This window comes from Trachemys scripta, chromosome 9 (assembly GCF_013100865.1).
Source record: "Trachemys scripta elegans isolate TJP31775 chromosome 9, CAS_Tse_1.0, whole genome shotgun sequence".
In the NCBI taxonomy this organism is placed as follows: Eukaryota; Metazoa; Chordata; order Testudines; family Emydidae; genus Trachemys; species Trachemys scripta.
The window spans coordinates 88576555-88602245 of NC_048306.1; the positions used below are offsets into that span (position 1 = coordinate 88576555).

The following is a 25691-nucleotide window of genomic DNA, read 5'->3' on the forward strand; positions in this document are numbered from 1 at the left end:
ACACTGACTGAAATGTTGGTCACATTTTTGTTGGTTTCACCTAGGATGCTATTGAGGGATAATAAAATCTCTTGGTTCAAGGCATAAATGAGAGCTGCAGGCACCAGGGAGATATTTCCACACTCTTCTCAGTCAGGGTACCAGACGTGATGGGTCAATGATTTGATCTTTTATGGTGAATCTTATTTTTCTAAGGACTTATGTTTTGTTGCAGAATATTGAGCCTCTAACTGCCTTTGAAGGAGTGTGGTTTATTTTGCCTCTGTGACTTGCTAATGGTTATTACCCCAGGGGAGAGGGTTAGTACAAAAATATAAAAGGCATGGCTTGATGTTTGAAGTTATGTGTTTTATTGTAGTTGGCACCAGAAATGTTTTTGATCTATGTTATGTTCACATACATCCTCTGTAAACAAGAATGCATCAATATCGTTTCTTATGATTTTGTTTCAATGACTGTATGGTTTTTAAAAAATACATTCACAAACCACCTTATGTTTAAACACAATGATTCCCTTTTATTTCGTAACTGTTCCCAAAAAACCCACAATAAAAAAAATCATTTAAAGCTGTGTATTCTGAACATGACACTTTAGGGGAAAAAAGTCATCAGTTTGCAACATAAATTAATAAGAAGCTTCTGGTTTAAGGTAGTCACAGTGAAAATATAAAGAGCTGGTGGCAATCACTGTCAGTGAAGAGACTTACTCTGATTCCGTTTTAATTCCAGTATCTAACAACTACAGCAGTTGCTCAATTTAATCAGAAAAGTTATTGCTAAATAAAACATCCGTTGCAATACAAAGCACAAGGGTGTGTACGTGTGGTAGTGGGAGATGTGGACTGAAAGTGGAGGCCCTTTTCTGATCACTCAGTGGCAGCGCTAGGTTGAAATTATAGCTAGCCGAAGTTATATACCTGCTCTTTAATTAAGGACACTTTTCAAAGTACCCACAGTGCTTTGCTGTGGCTGACAGCCTGAAGTCTCTCTACTGTTGATTTGGAGACCCCTACAGGAATGTGCAAGCCTAGGCCTGTTACTTAGGAGCACTCGTAAGTGCTCTGCTGTGGTTTCCAGGGTGCTCAGTGAAGTACTGCTGCTGATTTCAAGGTCCCTGCTGGAACGTGCACTACGAGCTTTGCTGGCGTTTACCATTTTTAGAATTTCCCACCACTTGCAGCTTCAACGGTGTTAGGGCTAATTCAGACAAAATGCTGGCAGCCACTGGCATCATGCCCACAAGGTTGTGTAGACGTGCTCTGACCAGGGCTAAATGACAATGCAGTGGCTAACGTGCCAGTGGCTGCCTGGAAACTTGTCTGCATTAGAGCTCTTGCCATTCCTGCCATAGGTGGAGCTCCAATGATGCTAGCAACGGTGGGAAATTTCAGATGAACAGGCTACCGTATACACAGCCAGACAGTCTGGGTCACCGAAGCAACTGGCCCTGCACAGGTCCTTCCTCTGGAAGAGAGAGTCCCTCAAACCAACAGCCGTGAATAGTGCTTTGAACTGAGCTAAAGATCAAGTTATCTGACTAGGATTTTATTATTTATTTTATTTTCTGACTGAGACCAGCACCCTGGTGCCTTAATGGCTCAGAAATGAAGCTGTAAAGCTGCCTGGATTCCCTTACTTAACTGCCTCTAACCTTCGGAGCCGCCATGATGAAACTTTAAGAACCACAGGCCAGAAGTAGCATATTTTCACCAACTTGCTATACGTTTGCCCCGGATGTCTGATTTTTATTGTGCTCTCACTGATGGTATGGCCAGCCACCGATTTTAAATGACTCTGAACAAAATGAGTGCCAACCAGCACAATAATGGATGGTGCAGTCCATTACAGGGCCAGGGGGACAGAGTGTGAGATTCTTTTTTAATCAGTGAAGGATTCAGATTTGACCCACGACTGTTGATTTGGTTTTTTTAATAGCGTCATTATTATTACATATAATATCAGAGATTGCCAGTTGAGCTCTCTACATGTTCCCGGAGGTAACAGTGCTGCAATGAACAGCAAAATGAAAAACAAAACAAAAACGAACAAAACGAGGTAGGTTAAAAACAGCAACACAGATCTCGTTATGCAACACCCTAATACCACAGGCAGCCATGCTTGTAGCTATTGAGAAAAAAAATCCCAGATACTCACTTAAAATTTAAATCAGTGGAGCAGAGTTTATAAGGACACAATTCAACCTGAACTAAATACATACATATTTCTGCACAGATGTTGTCGTTCACTGTATGTTGGATAATTCGTGGGGAGTGGAGGAGGGGCAGAAAGTGATTATAGCTTCAGAATCTTCACTCAAGAAACCTTATTTTTAAAAATTCTTTACAATTCAGCCGTGCAATGCACCTTTTGGCTTGGTTTAGTAGCTAATCCCCTCTCCCCCCTACACTGAGCGGACACTGGCCTCTCAGAACCTTCTAACTTGCCCATCCCAATCTTCATATCTGGAGAAGAGACAAAGTCAACAGAAGCCATGTTATCACTGGGGCCACAATCCTTATCGGTGCTGGGCACCCTTAGCTATCACTGACTTCCATGGCAGTTCTGAATGCACAGCATCACTGTTAAGTGGGGCCCAATCATTCAGCTAAGCACACCCAATTAGTTCTCAGTATGACTGGATCCTAAGTTAACAACACTGTCATCCAAGTGGATCCATGCATCCCTCCAAGTAGATTTGTCACCTGAATGACTTTGTGTTTCTCTCAGCCTTTGTCCAATCCCATTCTTTTGCCCTGACCTCTTGAATAATGTAGCATGGGCAAAGAAATGCTAATACACCCTTTTCAGGAGTAACAACAAACGACACTACTTTCTCTATCAACACACACCATTATGTGAAGATCCATATAGAAATATGGACTGACCGACTGACAAAAATGGTTGTTGATTTTATTAGTCTAAGGCTAGTAGTTTAGCCATTTAAAATCCATTTCCCAAAAGAGGGGAAAAACTATTATTTTTCTCTTCTTTAAAAATCCATTAAGCTGTTGCTGCCAAAAGCAACATGTAAATGTTGGTGAAGGCAAAAGATTTCCCCAAATTACTTAGCTATATGGGTTATGGCCTTCATCGCAAAGATAAAAGGTACATTTATTGTGCTGTCTTTCACCAGTTTGAATTAGTAACTTTACAGCAAACTACATATTTGATGCTAGCAGGCAGACAGAATTAAAAACATACTTTTTGACACTATTTTCTTCCCCATTCTTACAAAGTAGGGGACAAAAAAAAAGTAAAATAAAAACATTCATAACCCACTATAACACAGCTTAATCAGGAGACCATCAGAGGTTTCTTTCCCTACTTTTGAAGTGCATACGTGCCCCAAACACTGTATTGCATTCTTAGGGATCTCCAGCAAATCCTCTCTCTCCATTACCAGACTGCAACAATGAAGGTGTACTGTATTGTGAGAGTGTGTGTAGGGGAGTGGTGTATTCCACAAGGCTTTCCGTATCTGCCTCTAGAGTGTTAGTCCACATGTTTAATGTCCTTTAAATTAGAAATAATGCCATGAAGGTAAGTGTCAAGCATTCTTCTATTACCAGTTCATCATGGAATTTCTGTTGAGGGTCATGAAAAAAACTTGGCTACTTCCTCCAGATCTCACTGATGCAAAAAATACCTGTACGGGAAGGAAAAAGACAAAACAAACAAACAAAAAAAACAACACCAAACAAGTAGTTAACTGCATGTTTTTTCAGCTTTTTAGATTTAACAGCCACCAAATGTCTTTTAGTCACTAACGACCCAAGCTAGAGTCAAACAAGCAACCTAGAGATGGAAGGTTCCTTATCCCATTACCAATACCTTGAGCCAACCAGTTCCCCCTCTTCATTTTTTTCTTTATTTTCTCAGGAGAGCTGAATGGAGACAGGGCACCTGGTTTCCAGTGAAGTTCTACTTTAATCCTGTTTATCAGGTAGTGTGACTGCAGTACAAGGAGGCTGTGATGGAGCAGAGAAACACCACACCAGCAGAGAAGGGATAAATGAGTACCCAGTTAGCCCCACCCTGCAATACCTGCAGCTATCGCCAGGCCTGGAGGGAGAAGAGAAGGAGAGAACCTGACTTAGTTCAGGAATGACTGGTGAGGGAGCAGGATGCAGCTCTGCCTCTCTGCACAAGAGGAGCTTCACTACAAGCCAGACAGCTGGGACAGCCACCGAGGCAGAAGCAATGTGTCCCTGACCAGAAAAGACTTTTGAGTTGACTGGGGAACACCCAGTGATGAGTGGAATCTACTGTTTACTTGAAGGAAATTGTGGGTCCAAGTCCCTCCAGTCTTCCAATCCCCACCCAAAGGGTGAAGGTTACAGAAGCATCCAGCAAACACTGGGGGATAGAGACTTTCCTCCCCACTGTCCACAGAGACCTGCAGCTGTGGGAGGATGCTGGAAAGGTTCACAAGCAGGCACTACTCCAGGCAAGCCATTACTGGGGGCAAAAGAGTTGATGGATGCCACAAACAGTACTAAGTTTGAACCTTACACCTTGCTAGTATCTCGAGACGACATAAGAGTGACAACCTGGCAGAATTTTCTTCTGGCGGGGTGGTCTCAATCCATCATATAACACAACCTCTCTAAGTCAGTCACTGCAGAAGACAACACTCTTCATTCCCACATTTTCTATATGCAAAGGGACACTCTCCAAGACTAGTACAAGGAAACTGAAATCTAACACTTAGGACATCAACTGAGAGAACTGGTGCTACCATCTAAGGAAAGTTGAGCAGGCGGGTTGTCCCTGTATTGGCTGTATTCTGAGCCAATCAGACCCACTGGAGAATGACCCACCGAGCCAGATCATCATTAATGTAGGTGTCAATACAAGTATGGGGCTTTCCTGACTTGCTATCAGTACCAAAGAGGAGAGCTTGGGTTGGATTGCTCCATAATGCCAAGTTTATTATAGGCAGGGCTTCCCATGTTAAGACCTTGTTTTCAATTGTTTACCACTTTGCCAGGCTGTTTGACCTGACATTTGTCATGCTGGTTGTCTGCCTCAGGTCAACCTTTTGGAAAAATTCAGCCAAATTGTTCAGCTGTTTCTGAGAATGAAATTAGGGAAAATTCTGTTCTTTTGCTATGTTAAAAAAAAAAGAAAAGCTGGTGACCTTTTCTTTGAACAGCTCTAGCACCCCCAGGCTCCGTATCCGGGATTTGAAATTTGGCAGTGGGGTGGCTTTACAATAGGGACGTGTCTGTTGCCATCTTTGTTAAAATCGCAGCTTGCACATGCTCAGCAGAGACTTTTGATTTTAGCCGCTAAAAATCTCTAAAAATTCTGTCTTCACTGAGCATGCCCCATCCCCTCAGTGATCCCATGTGTAACTAGACTGTGCATCCTCTATCTCTTCACAGCTCCCACGTGTGAGTGGATTAGGTATGTGTCATCCCCACAAAGCAGCGCCGCATGCTCCCTCCAGTCCACGGCTGCAGAGGCAAAGCTGGAGGTTCCCTGTAATGGCTGCTTCCAGCTGGAATGGGGCTAGGCACGGGGCCTGAGAACAGGGAGCCTCTCTCTCTCCTGTACTCTCCGTGACCCCACTTTTCGCACCCAGGCAATGTGGAAGGGGAAGCTGCCTGATGCAAATGCATAAGAGGACAAAAGCCGGGGCAGTGGGGAAGAAAAGGAGCAGAATGGGACAAAGAGTCTGGTGAGATTGGAACTGAAGGGGTCGGGGGAAGAAAGAGAGTAACTGACTGGCTGGGAAAGGAGCCCGGGGTTAGGAAAAGTAGCCAGGGATGAGCAGACAGGATTGGGACAAGGACACGTTGGAGAGGATGGGGCAGAAGTCATCAAGTCTGGGGAAAATGTGTAGAAGAGTCTGTGTCCACTAGAGAGCACTCCCCTCCAAAGCCTGGCAGGTAACTCCTGATTCCTGAGTCTCACATTCCTCTGCTGCTAGCATACACCTGTGAAACCCTTTGGCAAGTATGGTCTCTCATCCCTCCCTTGTGCTGGTCCACACAGAGGATGACATCCTGTTACTGCTACCAGTTATTCTGTTAGCCCAAGAGGCAGAGATCTGTGCAGTGGATCTAAACAGTTCAACTCTGCTGATGAGTGGGTATCAATATGATGTCACATGATGGAATTTTTGCTTCATCAATTTGCTTTTTGAAAAACCTAGGAATTTACACATAAAAACCTACATTCAAAGAACATTATTAAGATTGTATCATAATGCGTATGCACAAGGGGATCAAATGAAGATTGCATAGGCAACCTTCATTCTGGCATTTCTTAATTTCTAAGTACTTGACTTTGCAACATTAATAATGTTCTTTTAATGTAATGTGTGTGTGTGTGTGTGTAACTGTAACTGACCTGACAAAATTCTAAATGGATTTATTTCATGGAACTGATTTGTGGCCATGCAATATTTTAGAGTACAGGCTATTGTTTAGGTGAGGCAGCTTGAACTGGAGTATTATTTCAGCAGCATTTTCACTCTGCTGGATGGGGGAATGGTTATGCAGAAAATCATTATAATAGAATCTGTAAATGGAAACACAACTGATCCGCTTCAGCTGATCAAAGATAGGCAAATGGTCCCATTAGGTTTTGAGCAGACTCCTCAAGTAGCTTTGTCATCACCACTTAGGAGAAATTCAGGCTGAATCAATATAGGGCCTCTCCCCATTACTGGTTGTCTCCACTTAAGAGAATTACTTGGAGTGGTTTGCTTGTGTGTTGTGTGCATTAAGCAGACCATCAGATTGATTACTTATTAACCTCAAGACAAACTAGATCTGAAACCTCAAGGTAGCTGGTTGTATCTTAAAGATGTAAAGCACTGATGCACACTGAGGCAGACTTACCTTATCATTTCTTTCACATAGAAATTTTAACCTTTGAGCTCGCTTGTGCATAAATACTCCATCCAAATGTCCTGTCTCCACTGAACGGATCTCAATAGCTTTTTCTCCCCAGCCCATTATTTGATTGGAATGAATGTAGGCTGTCAAAAGGAATTTCCAAAAGAGCATTAAAAACATTTGGCAGGCTATTAATAACAAAATGGGCAAAGCCGCTCTCAACAATCAGTATTCAAAGACTGTCTAGAGGAATCAAGTAGCTCTCCGTTTGCCAGAGGTAGCAGAAGCCAGCCACATCAAGAGTAAGCACTCAAATAATAAATAATAATAATGGTTCTTATATAGTGCTTTTTCCTCCATAGAGCTCAAAGCATTTTAACAAGAGGAAAGTATCCTTATCCCCATTTTACAGATGGGGGAAACAGAGGAACTGAGAGGAGAAGAGACTTGCCCAAGGTCACACAGCAGGCCAGTGGTACAGCCAGGAGTTTAGAATTCAGGTTCTCCTGACTCCCCATCCGGTGCCCTCTCCACTGGAGCACATTGTCTCCCCAGTCTAGTGACTTTAAATAGGGAGTCCTCAAGGCCCAGTCTATGAATGGACAACAACTAGGTCCATGATCAAGTGAGAGCGGTCTGCTTTGATTGGCAAGTGCCCAAATGACCCCATCTTAGTTTCCTTTATTTCTCATCTTATTTGACATTTGTAAATGACGACGGAGAAGAGGAAGGGCTAACCTACCCACAGAAGTAGGCATTTCTCCCCACTGCAGCACCACGTCTTTAGTGATCCGTCCATAGGTGTTCACATACACCCCTTCATCCTCATAGCACACGAGCATCTCCATCCCATCCGTTTTCGGCAGGATGACAATGGCGTGAGGAGTGATATTGCCCTGAATCTGTGATTAAAATAACCCCCCAAATCAGAATTAAATCAAAGAGGGGGAAAAAAGGCTAAGAAAATCCCACCCTGTTAAACAGCTATGCCTGGGCATTTAAAGGATCGACTCGAAAGAGAGTAATTTGTCATGTTTATCCCACCATCAAACTGTCTGAAGTGTCAAAGATAAACAGCCTCAGCCATTATAAGGCGATTGCAACATTTACACCCCCAGAAAACGATGTCGGACATTTGACAGTACCGTATATCAACTGCTATTGACCACTAAATACCTCTTGTGTTCAAATTATAGTGAAACTGAAATTAAGAATACTGGGTACAGAACTGGGGAGGAATTATTCTCATTTCTTGAATAACTCCTGTTTGGAGGAAGGATAGAAACTAGGATGCAGCTACTTTTCTTACATTTCTGATCTTCAGTAGCTAAGGCAACATGCTAACTTGGCTGCATTTCCTCCACTTTCCTGTCAAGTATCAGGCACTGGCAGCACTATCAGACAATGGATACTGTCCTAGATGAGCCACTAGTCTGATCAGAAAGGGAATTCGTATGTTGATTTAAAACATAGTTCCAGCTGACCCAGTTTCTCCAATGATTTGTTCAAACACTATATACCAGAACATAAAAACATAAGAATGGCCATACTAGGTCAGACCAATGGTCCATCTAGCCTATTATCCGGTCTTCCAACAGTGGGCAGTGCCAGATGCTTCAGAAGGAATGAACAGAACTGGGCAATTATTGAGTGATCCATCCCTTGTCGACCAATCTCAGCTTCTGGCAGTCAGAGGTTTAGGGACACTCACAGAATAGGGTTGCGTCCCTGACCATCTCAGCTAATAGCCATTGAGGGACCTATCCTCCACAAACGTAGCCAATTCTTTTTTGAACCCACTTATATTTTTGGCCTTCACAACATCCCCTGGCAGTGAGTTCCACAGGTTGACTATGCGTTGTGTGAAGAAGTACTTCCTTATGTTTGTTTTAAATTTGCTGTCTATTAATTTCATTGGACCCCTGGTTCTTATGTTATGTAAAGGAGTAAATTACACTTCCTTATTCACTTTCTCCATACCATTCATGACTTTATAGACTTCTATCATATCCCCCCTTAGTCATCCCTTTTCTAAAATGAACAGACCCAGTCTTTTTAATCTCTCCTCATATGAAAGCTATTCTGTACCCCAGAGCATTTTTGTTGCCTTTCTCTGTACTTTTTTCAATTCTAATACAGTATATCTTTTATAAGATGGGACAACAAGAACTGCACGCAGTATTCAAGGTGTGGGCGTACAATGAATAGAGCTAACCCCAGCGTAACCCAAGTTAAACCTAACCCAAGTATGTTTTGTAAACTCAGTTCAGTCCTGCTTTGGCCTTATTCACAAAATGTGCTTAAACCAATTTAGCTGAAACCATGTGATAGAGATTCTTACCATAGTTCAGCAAAATCGGCTTCCAGGACTGTACAGAAAAGGCCACGTTTACCTCATATTGTCTTGTCTCACTCAACTCTCCATTTTTGTCTATTAACCACACACAGAGTTCTGAACACAGCTTATTCAGTAAAGATCCTGCAGCCCAGTCCTGCAGCCCTTACTCGGGAAAACTGTACTTCACAAGGGAGTGGGGTGGAGGGCAGGATCTGGGACTCCCCTCAAGGGATCAGCACTATGAGGCCCAGTTACTTGGGGTGCCCATTTTGTTTTTTGGGGCAGAACCTGGTTCCCTATTAACCATCCCCCTGGCAAGGAAACAGAAGCTATGGAATGCCTCCACTATTAGTCGGTGTATGTGGGAGGATTCTTCCTTCCATGGGACTTGCCAGCACTAAGCCTGACTATGCAGGCTTGGCACGGGGCTGAATTTGCCCCCATGTAAGTAAAGTCTGTAGAATCAGATCCTTTATCTTTATTAACTTGGGGTATGGTACCTCTCACCCTCTCGCATCTGCTTGTCAGAGAGGCCATTACCAGTGATTTTAGTACTCACAGCAAGATGCCATGTAATTAGCCACAATTTCCAACAGCCGAACCCTCTTCCAAACCTTGTTTGGGATGTACTTTATTCATCATGCGAGTCATACAGTAACACAGCTTCTCCGTGTACTCACGTGAGATGGTATATAGATATCATAAGAGTTCCCCGAATCTACATCGATCACATGGAATCCAGTGTGCGATCCAAAGATAACCTTCAATCTTTGACCCTCTTCTACTGTGAGGTCCACAAGCAACGGTTTGTGCTGGAGATCTGCAAAAGACTTTTAAAATCCATTCAGTCAGTTTCCTGATGTGCAAACAAAGCCCACTATTGGCAGCACATTACAGTTATGAAACCACATTTGTCTCTTATTAAATGTGTCATTGATATTCCTATTGCATCTCAGATGCCCCATAGGGTCTTAGTTGGTCACTCTGTCTACGTAGATTCACTAGTCTGGCTCTTTTTGTATTGCTATATCTTACAAAAAGCTTCAAAGTGCTGCTGTATTGTTTGTCTTTCCTGTTAGAACAATCAGGCTGTCTGACATGTTACATACACGCTGCATTTCACCATGCAGGGATAGCAATCACTGGAAAATATGGATCCAACAGCTGGAATGAAAGCTCGAAAGACACCCTGTAAAGATACCGGCGTATGCCACACACCCACACCAAAGGGTGGGGGAACTTGATGGGGCCAGCTGTGAAAGGGAGACCGTTCCAATAGCAAGGGAGGGAGATACTCGCCAAAGGACAATAGGTAGCTCCTCCCTTTGGGAGTCTTTGGCACCCTTTGGCCAGCTGGGGGAGTGGGGTGCTGATTGGACAGCATTCCCCAGCTCCCAGAATTTAGCTTGGCACGGGGGCCATGTGGAATCTCTTTCATCTCTGTTCCTGCAGCTCACCCTACCCATCCGAACTAAGAATAGGAACCCAGCCTGACAGATGCTGTGGGTCTAGCCGATCACCTGTTTAGGTGGGTCAGGAAGGAATTTTTTCTCCCCTAGGCCTATTGGCAAAGTACCAGGGAGTTTTTGCCTTCCTCACAGCACCTTCAAACCACAGTGGGTTGAGTAGGAACATGCATGGTACATAACTGAGGTACTGGGTGGAGTTGTTTACTCAGTGCGACTTGTGGCCGGTTTCGAGTGTGGTTAAGAGACTAAAATGAACAGTTCCCAGAGGTAAAAAACCTGGGCTTTTGGGTTCGGGTCTTGGGCTCATGTGATAGGGTGGGACCCTGTGGCCTTTGCATGAGGAGGTCAGACCTTGTGGCCCTCGCTGGCTGAGATCCCCACCCAGCTGCCCCCTCTGTTCCCCTTGCTGGGGGGAGGGTTCTAGGACTCAGAGAGCTGAGTCCTGGGGCAATTGGCAGAGGAGAACCTACCCCACGTTATGTGTTATATGGTAAGGAGCCCTGTAACCCCATGCACTGGAACCAAGTAAATACCGGGTATAGGAGAGTATGGGTGATGGGTAGGTAATGCCCCTTCCCCTGTGTTAAAGTTTAATAAAAGTAGCAGCCTGCTGCTTAATTCCATGCATGTGTCTGTCCTTATTTTGCTGCTGTGTCCACATCAAGCTCCACCATCACCCCTTCAGAATAATCACTTCAATTCCCTTTGTCTTTTCCTTACAGAGATACTTGAAGTTTAGGGTCACAACCTGCAAACACCCTCACCGCTACAAACAAAACACGAATCTCTGCCAATATTTATAGGCTTTGAAGTAGCCAGTCCACATTCCTCTGCTGCATGCACAAATCATTTGCAGAGAGGCGGTCTGTGCAGGGCTACTGCAGGGTCAGATGGTGTACGCATTAAACAAAATGTGACTCACAAGCTCCTCTCCTGCACGGTATCTTCTGTGGGTTGGACAAATTCCACCCCGTGCTCCCCATTCTGAACACAGTTCTTTCTTCGCAGGTGCCTCTACACAGCCCCAAAACTTGGGCCTTTAAACAGGATCATGGAGGAGTATCATTTTTATTTGAGAGAGTATTTCAGCCAACACATATGGAGGAATTCCCCCTTCCAACCCAAAGTAGGTGCTCTGTGCCATGTAAAGCCTGTGCTGGTGTGGGGGCAAAGGAACCAAGGGTGGGAGACCATTTGTATCCTGTCTGAGTGGTTTTCATGCTGACTCTGAACAGGAATGAACTATTTGGGGTGGGGTGGGGCAGGGCAAAGCAAGGGAGGGCCACTCTGCATTTGCATAATTCCAGTCCCTGTGAATCCCTGAACAGGTGTGGAAAGGCACTGATGCCTATTTAGTTGATAGATTCGAATAGCAGCCACAGGAGAATTGAACTACAACTTCAAAACTTGCCTTCTAAGGCTGGGTCTACTCTACCACTTACTTTGGTATAACTTACGTCGCTCAGCCACCCCCTGAGCAACATCAGTTACACCAACCTACGCGCCAGTGTGGACAGCGCTGTCAGCGGGAGAACTTCTCCTGCTGACATAGCTACCGCCTCTTGTGGTTTATTATGCTGACAGGAGAGCTTTCGCCCATCGGCATAGAGCATCTTCACCAGATGTGCTACAACAGCACAGCTGTGCCAATGTAGTGCTTCTAGTGAAGACTGCCCTAACTTTGCTTAATTCCTCATATGAAGTCCACTTCACTTTATTCAGTATCAGATCACACTCACCCTCCCTGAAAAAGTCCTATTTGCTAGAGGGATGCAGTGATTACTCAGCATGAAACAGTCTCTGAATCCACTGCCCCTTTCAGTTAGCCCTCTGCAAAGATCTGTGGATGGAAAGTGCTATAAAGTGCTGAGTATAAAGTACTCAGAGCACAGATAGTTTAGGTACAATTTTATGTACGATCAGGAAACCAGTGAAAAATCCTGGAGGGAGATAGGAAGGAAAAAAAGAGAAAGTGGCCTCAGATTATTAGTCTTCATACCTTAACATAAAAATTAACATGGGGGGGGGGGGAAGATGCAAAACAAACGTCTAAAAATGCAACTTTTTAATGTCATTAAAATGTAAATTAGTTTGAGATACAATAATTTATTTAGTCCACATGAAAAAAACAACAATGCAGCATTGGCCAAAAACTTTCAATTGCAGAAGAATATATACTCAGAGCAAATAATACTAATAAATAATTCTCAACAATACCTAGCACTATTATAGCACCTTGCATCCAATAATCTCAAAGATAGTATTAAGTACAATAAATTCTTGATTCTTGAAGAGTCTTTCTGTGTGCCTGCCTGAAGTATGACAGAGACATGCCATTGAAAAGTCTGTCTGCTAACTCTGTCAGGTCAGTTCTATGCATCACACAAGAGACCTGTGTTTGATTCCTTGTCTGGCCTGATAAGGGGAGGATAACCAAGGAAATGATACACTTTCATAATCTGTATAATAAAGAAATTCCCATGTACTTATGAGGATGGATTGTATTTTTGTAATAACATAAACATACCTTAAATGCCATAAACTTGTGATATGGTTTAGGAGCCCAAGCATATATCTCTACAGCATTCTTTAAGGCAATCACCAAGAACTTGATTCTTTCATATTTCACTAAAATTGAAATAAAACTAATTTTTAAAACATCCATTTTACTCAAACAAGTCTGCACAATATATCTCAAGGAAGAGCGTCTCACTGTCTTTCCATTGGTAATGTTTTTATCTAATACATAGCGATGGATTTAAAGTTTAACTAGGATTGTGGCCAGGGCCGGCTCCAGCATTTCTGCCTCCCCAAGCAGGTCTATAAGCAGGACTAGAGCAATTGGGGGGGAAAAAAAAAAAGCCGCGATCGGCGGCAGCAGTTCAGCGGCAGGTCCTTCACTCCTAGAGGGAGTGAGGGACCTGCCGCCCCCGAATTGCCGCAGGTGCCGCCCCTCTCCCTTGGCTGCCCCAAGCACCTGCTTGTTAAGCTGGTGCCTGGAGCCAGTCCTGATTGTGGCATACTGATTTTTTGTTGCCTCATTCCTGTACCTCTGTTCAAAATACTATCAAAGTACAAAATACTGCAATGGAATTTTTTTGGGTCAAACCCCTAGAAACAAGAGGGGGAAAATCCTCTTCCTTTTTGATTAGATCAGATCTAAGACTGCAGAATCAAAGGGAAAAAATGAGATGTTTGATTATCTTTCTTCAGCAATTAATGTTATATGTGATTTAAACATATTTAATAAAGGAGAATATTTAATAAACTAATTTTAAAGAAATTTCCTTCAAAAACTCTTCCATCAGACTGGACTATGAGCTGTGAAAGAAAGAGCACAACTTAAAGATGATTAGTCCATTTATATTACCACCAGCAGTTATAGTTAGGATCAAATTTCCAGGGATATCAATATTCATGCCTCATGGCATAAACAGATCACCAACTGATTTGCTAACTGAGTTTTGGAAGAAATTTTCTTGCCTATGGTAGAAAACATTGCACAGTTATGTGGGCTTTTATATCAGCCTGTGAAGCACCTAGCACTGGGCACTGACAAAGAAAGGTTTCTAGACTAGATGATCCATTAGTTTGTTCTGGTGTGGAAAATCCTATATTCCTATCAGGAGAGTGCAAGAATACGATCACTGATAGGTGATAATCTGAGCAGTACCACATGAATGCTTGTCATTCAGTTTAGTGGTTTTCTTCAATGCATATAACCAAAGAAATAGTCTCTTCCTGATTGTTACTGCCTGGGTGAAACTGTGATAAAAGAAAAGTCTCTTCAAAATTGTGAATTGTTCAGAAATAAGGAAAACTGAGTGAAGACCTCTCAAGACCAACTGGTCAATGATTAATGGGACGATGAATGATTGCGAGTCTGATTTTTCTCTCAGTGATACCAATTTTACATTGGTGTGACCCCATAAACTTTAGCAGAGTTACTCCTGATTTACAACAGCGAGAGGGGGAATCTGGCCCTTAGGATCATGTAAACATCAAAGCAGAGTTGTCCCTCAAGTTCACTACTATTGGTGCCTCACTGATTCTCTTTCAGTACTAGAACAAATGTAGGGGTTGCTTAATTTGTGGTTTTAATGGCTACACTGAATTTCTTAAAACATCCTTCAAGTGAAATCCTCATGAGGTGACCAGATACAGTACATACATCCTGTTCCACTTACCAACTTTGTAATGTATGCAGCCTTCCAAGTCTCCAACAGTAATCCAGCCTTGCTTCTTTTCTACTTCAGGGTCATTGTGTAAAATTCTATTTCTTAACCATGAAAGGTAGTAAACTCGCAGCTTGTTCTTCTTTCCTAGTGAAAAATGAAAAAATACAATTAATCTGTAACTCACTCAATGTGACACACTGTCCCCCTCTGTGTCCCAGCCACCACTACAGGTTTATGAGTTTTGGCTAACAAAAGAGTGTCTTCGTTTTGGCAGTGAAGGCTCATGCTTTTGGATCCAGAGGTCCTGGGTTCAATCCCTGCATATCACAACTCATTTAGGGTCATAGCATTGCATGACATTGATCCACTACACATTTCAACCTCACCGCATGAGCTTTCCTCATACCATTCTCCCATATCTAAACACCTTCTGACATCATCTGGTCCACAAACCCTTCTGAGTAGCTCTGTAATTTTAATCTTGCTCACCAGCTACTGCTATTTGAGATAAATTCTATTATTTGACCACACACTAAGTTTCTGTGTCTGGCTATGTGGTGTAGCACTGCAGTCTACTGGACAGACTGTCAGATTTGGGAGAGTGTGATCATGTCACCCTCTAGTGGCTGCAGTCTAACAGGACATGAGCCCATATCCTGTTACTCAAATGTGAATATTTCATGGGTTATCACTAGTAAGCCTTAAAAAAGACCCAGTTCAGATGCATTACATGACTCCCACTGAAGTCAGTGGAGTAAAGCCATTAGCCAATAGATTAACTGGCTAATATCCAACTCAGAGAATTTCAAATCACACATACGCAATATTCCAATCCCCTTGGCAAGTCTGTATTAGTTAAGCTCACCAGAGATGCTCATTAGTGGAGTTCTACCTTCACATTTTTCTTCCTATGGTACTACAATTCCTATAATTTATATTCTTTACAAAAGTACATAGGAGCAATATAAGAAGGTAAATCAGGAAGCAGCATTTTTAAAGAAAATCTTCTGTGAAGGGAAGAAAAGTCTACACTTCAGTGGTTAGTAGGGCTCAGGAGGAAGAAAATATTAAATAAATGAGAGAAAGGGACAGTATCACAAACAAAACTACAGCTATCAAATTATTTCATTGGAGTAAATTTGATCACTCTACCCAGTGAGAATTAAATGTGAAAAATAGGTGAACAGGAAAGGTTTCTGCAATTCCCTATCCCCTCCCATCTATGGATGATGGGGATACTAGTGTCAGCTTTCTCAAATGGGAGCTTATTCTAATGATCTGATTCTGTAGCCTCTCTATAGGTGGGACCATCACATTACTTCCATGGGAGTTCTGCATATGGAGTGCCTTCAAACAGGCTTGAATATTTAAATACCCAAATTATCCTTTGATTCAGGGTCAAGAGCACAGAGTTGTTGGCTGAAAACTGAAATGGTGACAAGCCCTTGATTATAGTGGTGCAGCTGGGCACTCTTGCAGTTGAGGATGGAACAAGATGCCCTAAGAGGTGTTTTCCAAATCTAATTTCTTTGATTTTGTAATTAAACTCAAAGCTAATCCTACAGTCCTTCTTCTGACATTAAGGGGCTGGGTTCGGTCTGAGACAGAACTGCTCCCAGGAAATTAGAAAGGAAAGGCTTGTGAACAGTGAAGCAGAGTGACAGGTGTACCTGATATTGTTACAAGGACATTAAGTCCCTCTAGCACATCCATCTGTTGAAATCGCCTTCTGTTGATCAGGTTGTAGACCTTTCCTTGGCCACTTCGATCCAACAGCATCAGTCCATTTTCTGTACCCACTAGTAGGTTAACACCTAGATATTAAACAAGCAAATGGGATGACTTAAACCGCACTGCACTACTGCTGCCGCTTTAAGGGCTTGGTCCAAAGCCTATTGAAGATAATGCAAATCTTTCAACTGATTTCCATGGACTTTGAATCAGGCCTTAAATCTCATTCTCTGTTACTTCAGGCTCCCAGGAAGGACAACAATCACAACTGTACCAATCTAGCATCAGACTATGTACCATAAGTATGGCCAGCATCATGAGGAGCACACCATGACTTCATTTCCATTTCTGTAGATATTATTATCTCCATTTTACACATTGGCGAAGAGGTGAAAAGTGTTTTGGCCAAGGTGGCCCAGCACAGTAAGGAGGAGAGGTCCCTGTCCACTGCTCTATCACTAGAGCATTAGTAAAATTTTCAAGAATGCCCAAGTAACTTAGCTGCCTAAGACCCATTTTCAGTAGTGAAAAAATCCATGACACTTAGGCTGCTAATTCTCATTGACGTTCACTATTGAAAATTGGACTTAGGCTGCTGAATCACTTGGGCAATCTTGAAAATTTTACCACATGTTGCCTCTTAGTACCCTGACTACAATAGCATAACCATTAAAAGCAAGCACTTATATCATAAATTGCTGGACAATACACTATAGTGATGAAATAAATACAAGGCAGAATGAGTTTCTGAAACAGAGATATCAATTTTCAAGCTTGAATGCATAGTTAGACACCCACCTTTGAAATTGGGGGCTTTAACTGGCAATGGGACACCTTTGGGTGTCTAAGGGCCCATTTAAGAAGCTACAGGTGATGTGGATACTTAACTTAGAGCTTGCCTACATAGCAAATTACTGTGCTTTCAAGTAGTGAAGCTGCACTCTGGGACTTTCACTGCAGTGTAGCAGTGTCCACAAGAGATGCTACTGCCTGGCAAGCTGGTGTGCTGTAGATTCACACCTGGGTTTGCTGCACAGTAACTCACGATGCAGACAAGCTCTTGGGTCCTCAAGTTTCCATCAGTTACAAATTGCTCGAAGTGCCTGTTGTGTAGCGTGAGGCTGCTGCAGACTGAGGCATGGTCGCATGGTGAAAAGTAGTCTTTAAAACCATTCACGTTTCATTTTTAGCCCCAGGCTCTAGAAAACTTTGCAACGAGTGTTAGGTAGTTAGCAGTTTACCCCATAAAGCAGCACAAAGTATTTCGGAATTGAAGCGCTTCTTGTACTTCCGGATCTCCGGCGTGTCGCTGTGAGGGCGGATATTGGTAGGGTTCACATTTACCACAGAGATTTTCCTTGCCTCATTCAGTTTGGCCTGTTCTTGTCTAAGCAGTTCACTGGTAAACAGTGCTAAAAAGAAAACATATTAGTAACAGCTTCCTCAACTCCATCACAACTGGGCTACTTTTCCAGTCTGCTTGATACAGTAGGGAAATGTTCATTTTATTTTCTGATTAGGGAGAAGACATTAAAAATGCAACAAACAACCTGGCCTTTGATTTAAGATAAATATTTAGGTGATGGATGAACACCAAAAGCTTAGGTAGCTGGTGTGCTAAGACCACAGCGTGTCATGCTCACCAAAATTGTCTCATTGTTTCCTTGAGCTCCCTTCCGGTCTGTCAGTATCCACTTGCTATTTCTTGTCTTATACTTAGATTGTGAGCTCAGTGGGACAGGGACTATCTTTCTGGTCTGTGTTTGAACAGTGTCTAGCACAATGGGGTCTTGGTACAATTAAATAAATAATGATAGCAGCAACCAAACTTTCTTAACTAGCTAAACCTCTACTGGAGTCTGCAAAAGGGTCCTGGAAATCTCTCCCCCACTGACAGGGAGGGTGAGCACATTTTCCCTATAGTTCCTGCTTCCCCTCAGACCTCTCTCATGGTATTTCATCATTTCTGGGTTTTGGATGGAAAGTGGAAGGAATAAAAAAAACCCCAACAGGAGTTAATGAACGTTTTAAGGTTTGGGTTATGTTCTGGGTGTACATTCTGATCTCATTTAGTCCATACCCCATGTTGGCTGCATTGCTTCCTACCTGTAGCAGATGATTCCTCATCATCATCTTCATCCTCATCAGTAGGGGAGGTCTGATACACTCTGGTATCCACAAACGGAGTGAAAGAGGCTTTGGTGCTACTTCCCATGCCATACTATAAAGCAAGAAAGAGGATGATGGCTCAGAGGAAGGGAATAATACTTAATACCAATGTTTTTGCTTCCAGTGAACAACAAACTATAATCTTCCCAGATGGGGGACTGTTTAAAACCACTCTCTTTGCCCTGTCAGATCAGTTTTCTATTTACATTGAAAAAATCATTAATAAACATTATATAAAAAGGGTAGATTCACGAAAGTTTGCATAGTGCTTTGAAAATGAAAGGTACTACAATATGCACCATGAGTGCTAATTACCGAACACATGATGATGTGGAAGAAAAGTCTTCTTGACAAAGGTTTGGGATGACTGTATCTCATGAATGGTGAATCCAGGAGTGAATTTTGCAGGACATCCCAGACAAGCACAAATGAAAATTTTAAACCACATAGACCTGCATCAGTGTGTAATTGGGACATGCCACACATTTGACAGAAAAACCATTGCAGGAATGTTTGAGAGTTTTTTAAAGTATTCCCATTGCTTTTTTTGGATGCCTATGCTTGTAAAGCTAAGATGTTTTAATTAGCATATCTTCAACTATACAGTTCTCAGAAAGAGAGAAAATAAGTAATACATTTTAGAAACCTCTGAGAATTGCCTTGGTGAGCTTTTGCAGACATAATAATGTGACAGTTTGGCTATTCACTACCCTGAGATATGCCAGGGGAAAAATAGAAATATTTATCCCATTGGTAAAGTTACAAATCCTGGCCCTCTAAAAAAAACCCAACACCCATTTCTGGTCCTGATGGGGTGTGTGATATTGGACTTTAAATCTATCATTGGTCCAGGACTGAATACTGCTCATCTTATTTGTCAATCTACTTTAAATTCTCATAGGAAATCACATGTTTGTGGGGATGCAGAGGGTAGGAAAGGGGAGGAAATATTTTTGTGTCAGGTTGGTAGCAGAGATTCGGTGTCTTAGAAGTAGTCCCAACTCCTGGCAGAAGTGGATTAGTGGGTAGAGCCCAGGTGAGGTGTTCCAAGAAATGTGTTAAATGAAATTTATCACGTTGCTCTGTGATCTACCATGGTTCTGCAGTGTATCCCATGAATGTAACCACTTCACATGCACAATATACACTGTTATTAAATCATACCACTCAGGATTGGAGGTATTTCAATGGGCTACTTTGTTTCAAGAAGTTAACTTAAATGACTGCACAATTAAAAAATGTGAGGGCCCCGAAGGTCATTTCTTAGCTAATAAAACTAAACCGAACATATCATAGCTGATGACAAAGCTGAGACTTTGCGACAGGAAAGTGAGAGAAAGTTCTCCCATCACATTGCTCTATTTTAAAACTCATGTTTTGTTAGTGCAGGAAAACGAGGCTAAGACCTTCTCCTGAACAAAATGAAATTCTTATCATGGGACTCATGGTGGCATGTTTTCTTCCCCATACTTGAGCAGCTTATTTTTCTATCATCTCATTTGCTCAGGATATGCTATATTTATGACCTATATTAAACGCTGTTAAAATAGCAAGAATCCAGTGTATCCACAAGAGAAGAAACACCACTCTCATTTTTCCTCCCTAGCACAGATTTCTTTTAAGCCACCAAGGGCCAAAATCAAATCTGCTATCTCTGTACAAAGCCAGAGCTCAAAGCCACTGCATTGAGTAATTGCATAACACCCTGACTACAAGAAGATAAGCATACACTTTTATAAGGGTAGCTCTCTCGAAGGGAAGCATAATCTTACACTGCCCTCAAAATGCTACTCGGGTTTCAAGCAAATATCTTCCAAGGAACGGATTAAGCTAATAAGTTTAAGAGCAAATATTTTGTTGAAAAGAGCTCTCCCGAGTTTTTCATGATTCAGATATTTGGCTTCCAAAATCTCCCTGTGAAGGTTCGGTGAATGAAGGTCTTCTTAAAGTCTAACTCATGGAACACTCCGAAAGGCATTTGATTTAGAAACAATTCTGCTATGTCAGATTCTCCCTATTCTTCTCTGCTATTTATCACCAAGGATATTTTATACCATAAATAAATAAATAAATAAATAAATAAATAAATAAATAAAGGGGTCAAGGCGGTCATTATTATTAAAGCGGAAGGACTGGGAGCCAGGAGATCATGGTTCTAATTCTGGCTCTGAACTTTGGCACACTGCATAACCTCAGGCAAGTCACTTATACTCTATGTCCCAGAATGCCCTTGGGGGATCAGAATAGTGACCACAACTACCTCACAGAGGAATTGTGAATCTTCTCTTATTCAACACACTTCAAACAAATGAAGTTTGAGGATGGAAAATGCCATAAAAGCATAAAGTAATATCACAATGAACAAAAATCCAGTTTGAATAAACAGTTCATCTGCAACAAGAATTATCAGGGGACTGGGAGGGCGGACATAAGGAAATTTGAAAAAAGCTTTATGAATAAACTTTTCAAAACACTTAAATGACTTTGGAGCCAAAGTCCCATTGACAGTCAATGGGCGTAGGGACTTTGTAAACTGTACCCCCTTATGTAAAGCCTGGCTAAAGTATGATTAAGGAACTATTTTAACAGCCTACAAATATGTGAAGGGTGTAAACACCAAGATGGCAGAGGGATCATTTAGGATGGTACAAGGAGATATAACTAGGGCTAAGGGGATTACATTTAGAAACAGAAAATTTAGGCCTAATATCAGGAGAAGCTTCCTGACAGGAAGATGTACTGTGGAATAGCCACCAAGGAAAGTAGAAGCAGCCTCATTGCTTAAGACTTAACATTAACCAGAGAAAACACTAGACACTGTACCTTCGGGCACATTCCTGCACTGGCAGGGAGATGGTTCAGATGAGCTAGCAGTTGTTTTTGGTGCCTACCTTCCATGATTCTCCTGTTGTTTTCCCCCTACCTTTCTCTCCTATTCATAATCTTCTGTGACATCACTGTTGTCTCCATAACAACAGAATGTGATGTCAAAAATAAAAAATAAGTAATTCTCATGCAGAGAATTAACAGCCTGAGATGAACTCTGCAAAAAACAGATCATACTTTCATGCAAACGTATTAGCAAAACATAATCCATAGATACACACACAGGCACTATTTTGTGGGTGTGAGATAAATATACACAAGCAGAATTGTTTCTACATAAAATGTCTTTTTCAAAATTTTCCATGAAGCATCAGCAACTCTAGAAGGGAAAATTTAATATTTACAGGGATTTTTTTCCCCAACTAAGGATAAGGCACTTTCAAATAAACGATTTACAATGGATGAAATCCTCCATTCTGATGCGTCAAGCTTTTTCTTTCTTTGCTCAGACTCAGCTATTCTTCATCTAAGACGCTGGCATTTTAATAACTTTCAAATCTGTTATTTAAATATTAAGACCTCATCTTCCTGCAGGTCCCGTTCAACCTTTTATAAACCTCTGTCTCAGCTTCCCAAGCTGCAGTCTGAGATAATACTAGGTCTCCTCCAATCTGTTTAGCCCTGACATATCACGGCTGGTTCTGCCGAGCTATACAGGTAGAGTAATCACTATCTGTCACTTCCGTAGCCTAGGTTCAATCCACTCTTGATTAAAGTGACCAAAATAAAAAATACAAGAAAATTGATTTTTAATAGACATACCCAAAGGATTCACTTTAAACAAGCTTGGGTCATCTTACTCCCTTCCTGCACAACACAGGTACATGCCACAATACTCTCTATATTATCTTTGACATTAGTCAGCATGACAGACACTTTCACAAGGGATGAACATGTAATCTGAGTCTGCCATAGGGCAGTTAGAATACATGTGTGATTCATAGATTCTAGGACTGGAAGGGACCTCGAGAGGTCATCGAGTCCAGTCCCCTGCCCTCATGGCAGGACCAAATACTGTCTAGACCATCCCTGATAGACATTTATCTAACCTACTCTTAAATATCTCCAGAGATGGAGATTCCACAATCGGGTGAAGTAATGTTGGGGTAATCTGGTGATGGTGAAGTAATGTTGAAAAAAATATTTCTCTGCAGGAATAGACTGCAAACACTTAGAATTCTTCTTCCCACAACCCTTTCACTAAAGGAGAAATCCATTCCACCCATACAGAATATTCCACCCCCACAAAACACGGCCAGGGCAAAGTGCTACTACACAGTTCTTGCACAGCTACTCCTCCAGCCATTGAGCCTGTATAGCAGCTGCAGCCCGACCATGTCATCGGTATGAGGCACCTGGGGCCTCTGGATCTGTATAAATGTGACTGATGCCCTTTCCCAATGTGGCCTTCTGCACATATACGAGGCCAGCATGGGGATCTTTGCCCTGCTGCATAGGGGTATATAGGCAGCCTTGCATGAACTCAGACAACACAGACCCCATGAAGCCCTTATGCAGGGCTTAAGTATGTACACACTTGCTCTGGGGTGAGTTTCATCCTCCATTCCAAACTTCTATGCAACAAGACATCTATGCAGATTCCTGCTGTGACAGGAGGTTTTTGCTAGCGGTACTGTGAGTCATTCGTGAGTCTGAACTGAAGCCAAAACTCTCAGCTTATACCCATCCTCAGCTTGTCCAGCCCCAGAAATTCTATTTTTGAAACTTACAGGATTTTTTTTGGCACAGACACTATAAATGTATATATTTAAACACAATCCCTTCATGTTGTGTCTCCATTTTTAAAAACAGTCTGAGAATGACCTCAGAAATATTTGCTTTTATAAACAACTGACTCCCTCTTGTCCTTAGAAGGAAACAGATAAAACCTTTAGGCCAAAACATGTACCATAGATCTTTACATTTTACAAGGAATGGGATCCTTTATTCCTAGCAGATTTTTAATTTATTATTATTATTAAAAGGGATCCTTAAAACAGCTGGATAATCTAAAGTGAAGAGAATAAGATGATAGGACATAGACTAAATGATCTACACAACAAAATAAAAGGTTTATTTCTTATTAGACATTCACCCACAGATTTTACTTAATACTGGGTGATGTGGACTTGCATCTGAGAGCAGAATTTGGCCCAAAGACAAGTGTGTATGATATATAGTAAGTGACTATGAATGGCAGGCTTTGATTCACTTTGTTTATATGTAAGAACTTGAGTTTGTTAGGATTTTTGTATCCTATGCAGGGAAAAAAAAAAAATCACATTTAACCACTTCACTGCCAAGCAGCTGGTATCAGAGTCACTTCACCCTGAATGGAAACACCCACAACTTGAAAGGTATGCTACATTTTTGGCCTAAAGAACTTCACAGCATCTTTCTAACCAATCTTTTAGTTCAACCTCCCATTAGAGATGAGTCAGAGGGTAGAATCCGGGCCCCAGTGGAGTCGATGGTAAAATGACTTCAATAGGGCCAAGATTTCACCCCAAGTTGTTAAGTTGAGACCCACATCTGGACTGTCACAAACTTCTGGGATGTTTGGTTCAAGCCCAACATCACTAAACATTGGCATTAACTGCTGGGTTTGAAATGAGTCCTAGTGCAAATTTCCACCATTAAAACATATAATGATTTACCTATTACTAAGTGGATTCAATGTTACTTCAACTACATTCATAATCATAATCCTGGACTGGAAACAAAGAGAGGTGAGCAGAGATGACTGGAGGAAAACACTGAGAAAGCCCTTTCCTCAGAGGATGTTAATACTTGTTCAAAGCAATGTGAAGGAAGAGGAATAGCCATGTAACAAAGAGGCCCCACCACCTACTTCAGCCACTGAGTCCATGTCTTGCGCATGCGTGGAGACTCGCCCCAGGGCCTCAGTCGGTGTGCCTGCAGGCGAGTGGCTTTGCTGCACCAGATCAGGGAGATTGATGTGCCCAGCAAAGCCATTGCTGGCTGCATGGCTAGAACGCTTTTTTTCACCAGTGGTCTGCAGAGACACAAGGTACAAGGAAGAGGAGAAGGAAAAAACAAATAGATCTACTGCAGTAACCCAGGTATCAAAGCAAGCACAGAACAAGAGCCCTCTCTGCCATATTCTCCCCATGCACATCTGGCAAGCAGCAAAATATAAAACAGGAGAAAGAGAGAATTAATCACAAAGTAACTTTAGAAGCAATTAGCCATGTTACACCAACAGGAGACGTCGGATGATGCCAATGATTTTGAATCAACCTTTTTGTAACAAAGTAACCATAGGCCAAATTCTCACTTTAGGCATGCAGGTGCAAATCCCGCTGGGTCTAATGGTACACCCAAGTCAGTCCGTGAGAATAGGCCAAGGCCCATTGACTTCCAAGAGATTTGGGTTTGTACGATGGAGGGCAGATTTGGTCCCTCTGCCTTTTAAAAGCTACAGCAATAAGGGGTCTGATTGCAGGATTTCCACAATCGTTAATACAGCTCCAAAAGCATGCTTCTGGAGTACAAAACACCAGTGAACAGCATCAACATTTCCCTTCCACAGAATAACAGATCTATTCTTGTCTTGCTATGCACACAAAGCTCCCATTAGTGTCAACAAGGGTTACACGCCTCTGTGGAGAGGAGACAAACCTACTCCAGATGCATTTTTAGGTAAGCGCTCTAATCCAAGAAAGTCTTATTTAATTCTCTCCTCTCTTATAGGCCCCCACTGGCAACCAACAAAGCAGATCTTCTCTCTAGACTGCACAAGTCATGTGTGATACCTGTTTGGAGAATCAGGAGTCTAGCAGAACTCACAGGCAGGGCACTACAATCCAACTAACTGCTACTAATATCAGTTATTAGAGAAATGCGTGAACAGGCGACTGTACCTGAAAGATTACTGGGGTTGTGATATGCAGCCACAGAAGACATAGCCCTGATCCTTGCAGCTGCCAAATTCTCAGGTTAGTCGAGGACCAAAGACAGAAGAAGGAAGAAATGATTTGCCTGAAACTGCTTTGGGGCCCATCAATGTTTAGAATTTAAGGTCAGTCTCCATTTCTCCATGACATAACTG

The 25691-nt window shown here is 42.1% G+C and overlaps 1 protein-coding gene across 13 annotated transcripts in view; it reads right to left on the bottom strand.

Annotated features, from left to right (window-relative positions):
* Nucleotides 1-329: 329 nt before the first annotated feature.
* Nucleotides 330-25691, bottom strand: part of TNIK (TRAF2 and NCK interacting kinase) — a 299369-nt gene continuing 274007 nt past the window's right edge. For 11 of the 13 annotated variants that reach the window (XM_034782236.1, XM_034782229.1, XM_034782235.1 and 8 more), the window contains 10 exons: nt 24471-24635; nt 18671-18785; nt 17806-17976; nt 16504-16647; nt 14843-14977; nt 13183-13283; nt 9867-10016; nt 7591-7750; nt 6852-6991; nt 330-3646 (listed from right to left, as the gene is read on the bottom strand). In XM_034782236.1, coding sequence (XP_034638127.1) covers nt 3563-3646; nt 6852-6991; nt 7591-7750; nt 9867-10016; nt 13183-13283; nt 14843-14977; nt 16504-16647; nt 17806-17976; nt 18671-18785; nt 24471-24635 — 1365 coding nt within the window. In that variant the 3' untranslated portion in view covers nt 330-3562. The remainder of the gene's footprint in view (nt 3647-6851; nt 6992-7590; nt 7751-9866; nt 10017-13182; nt 13284-14842; nt 14978-16503; nt 16648-17805; nt 17977-18670; nt 18786-24470; nt 24636-25691) is intronic. The other 2 variants (XM_034782240.1, XM_034782239.1) reach the window with 2 other exon arrangements.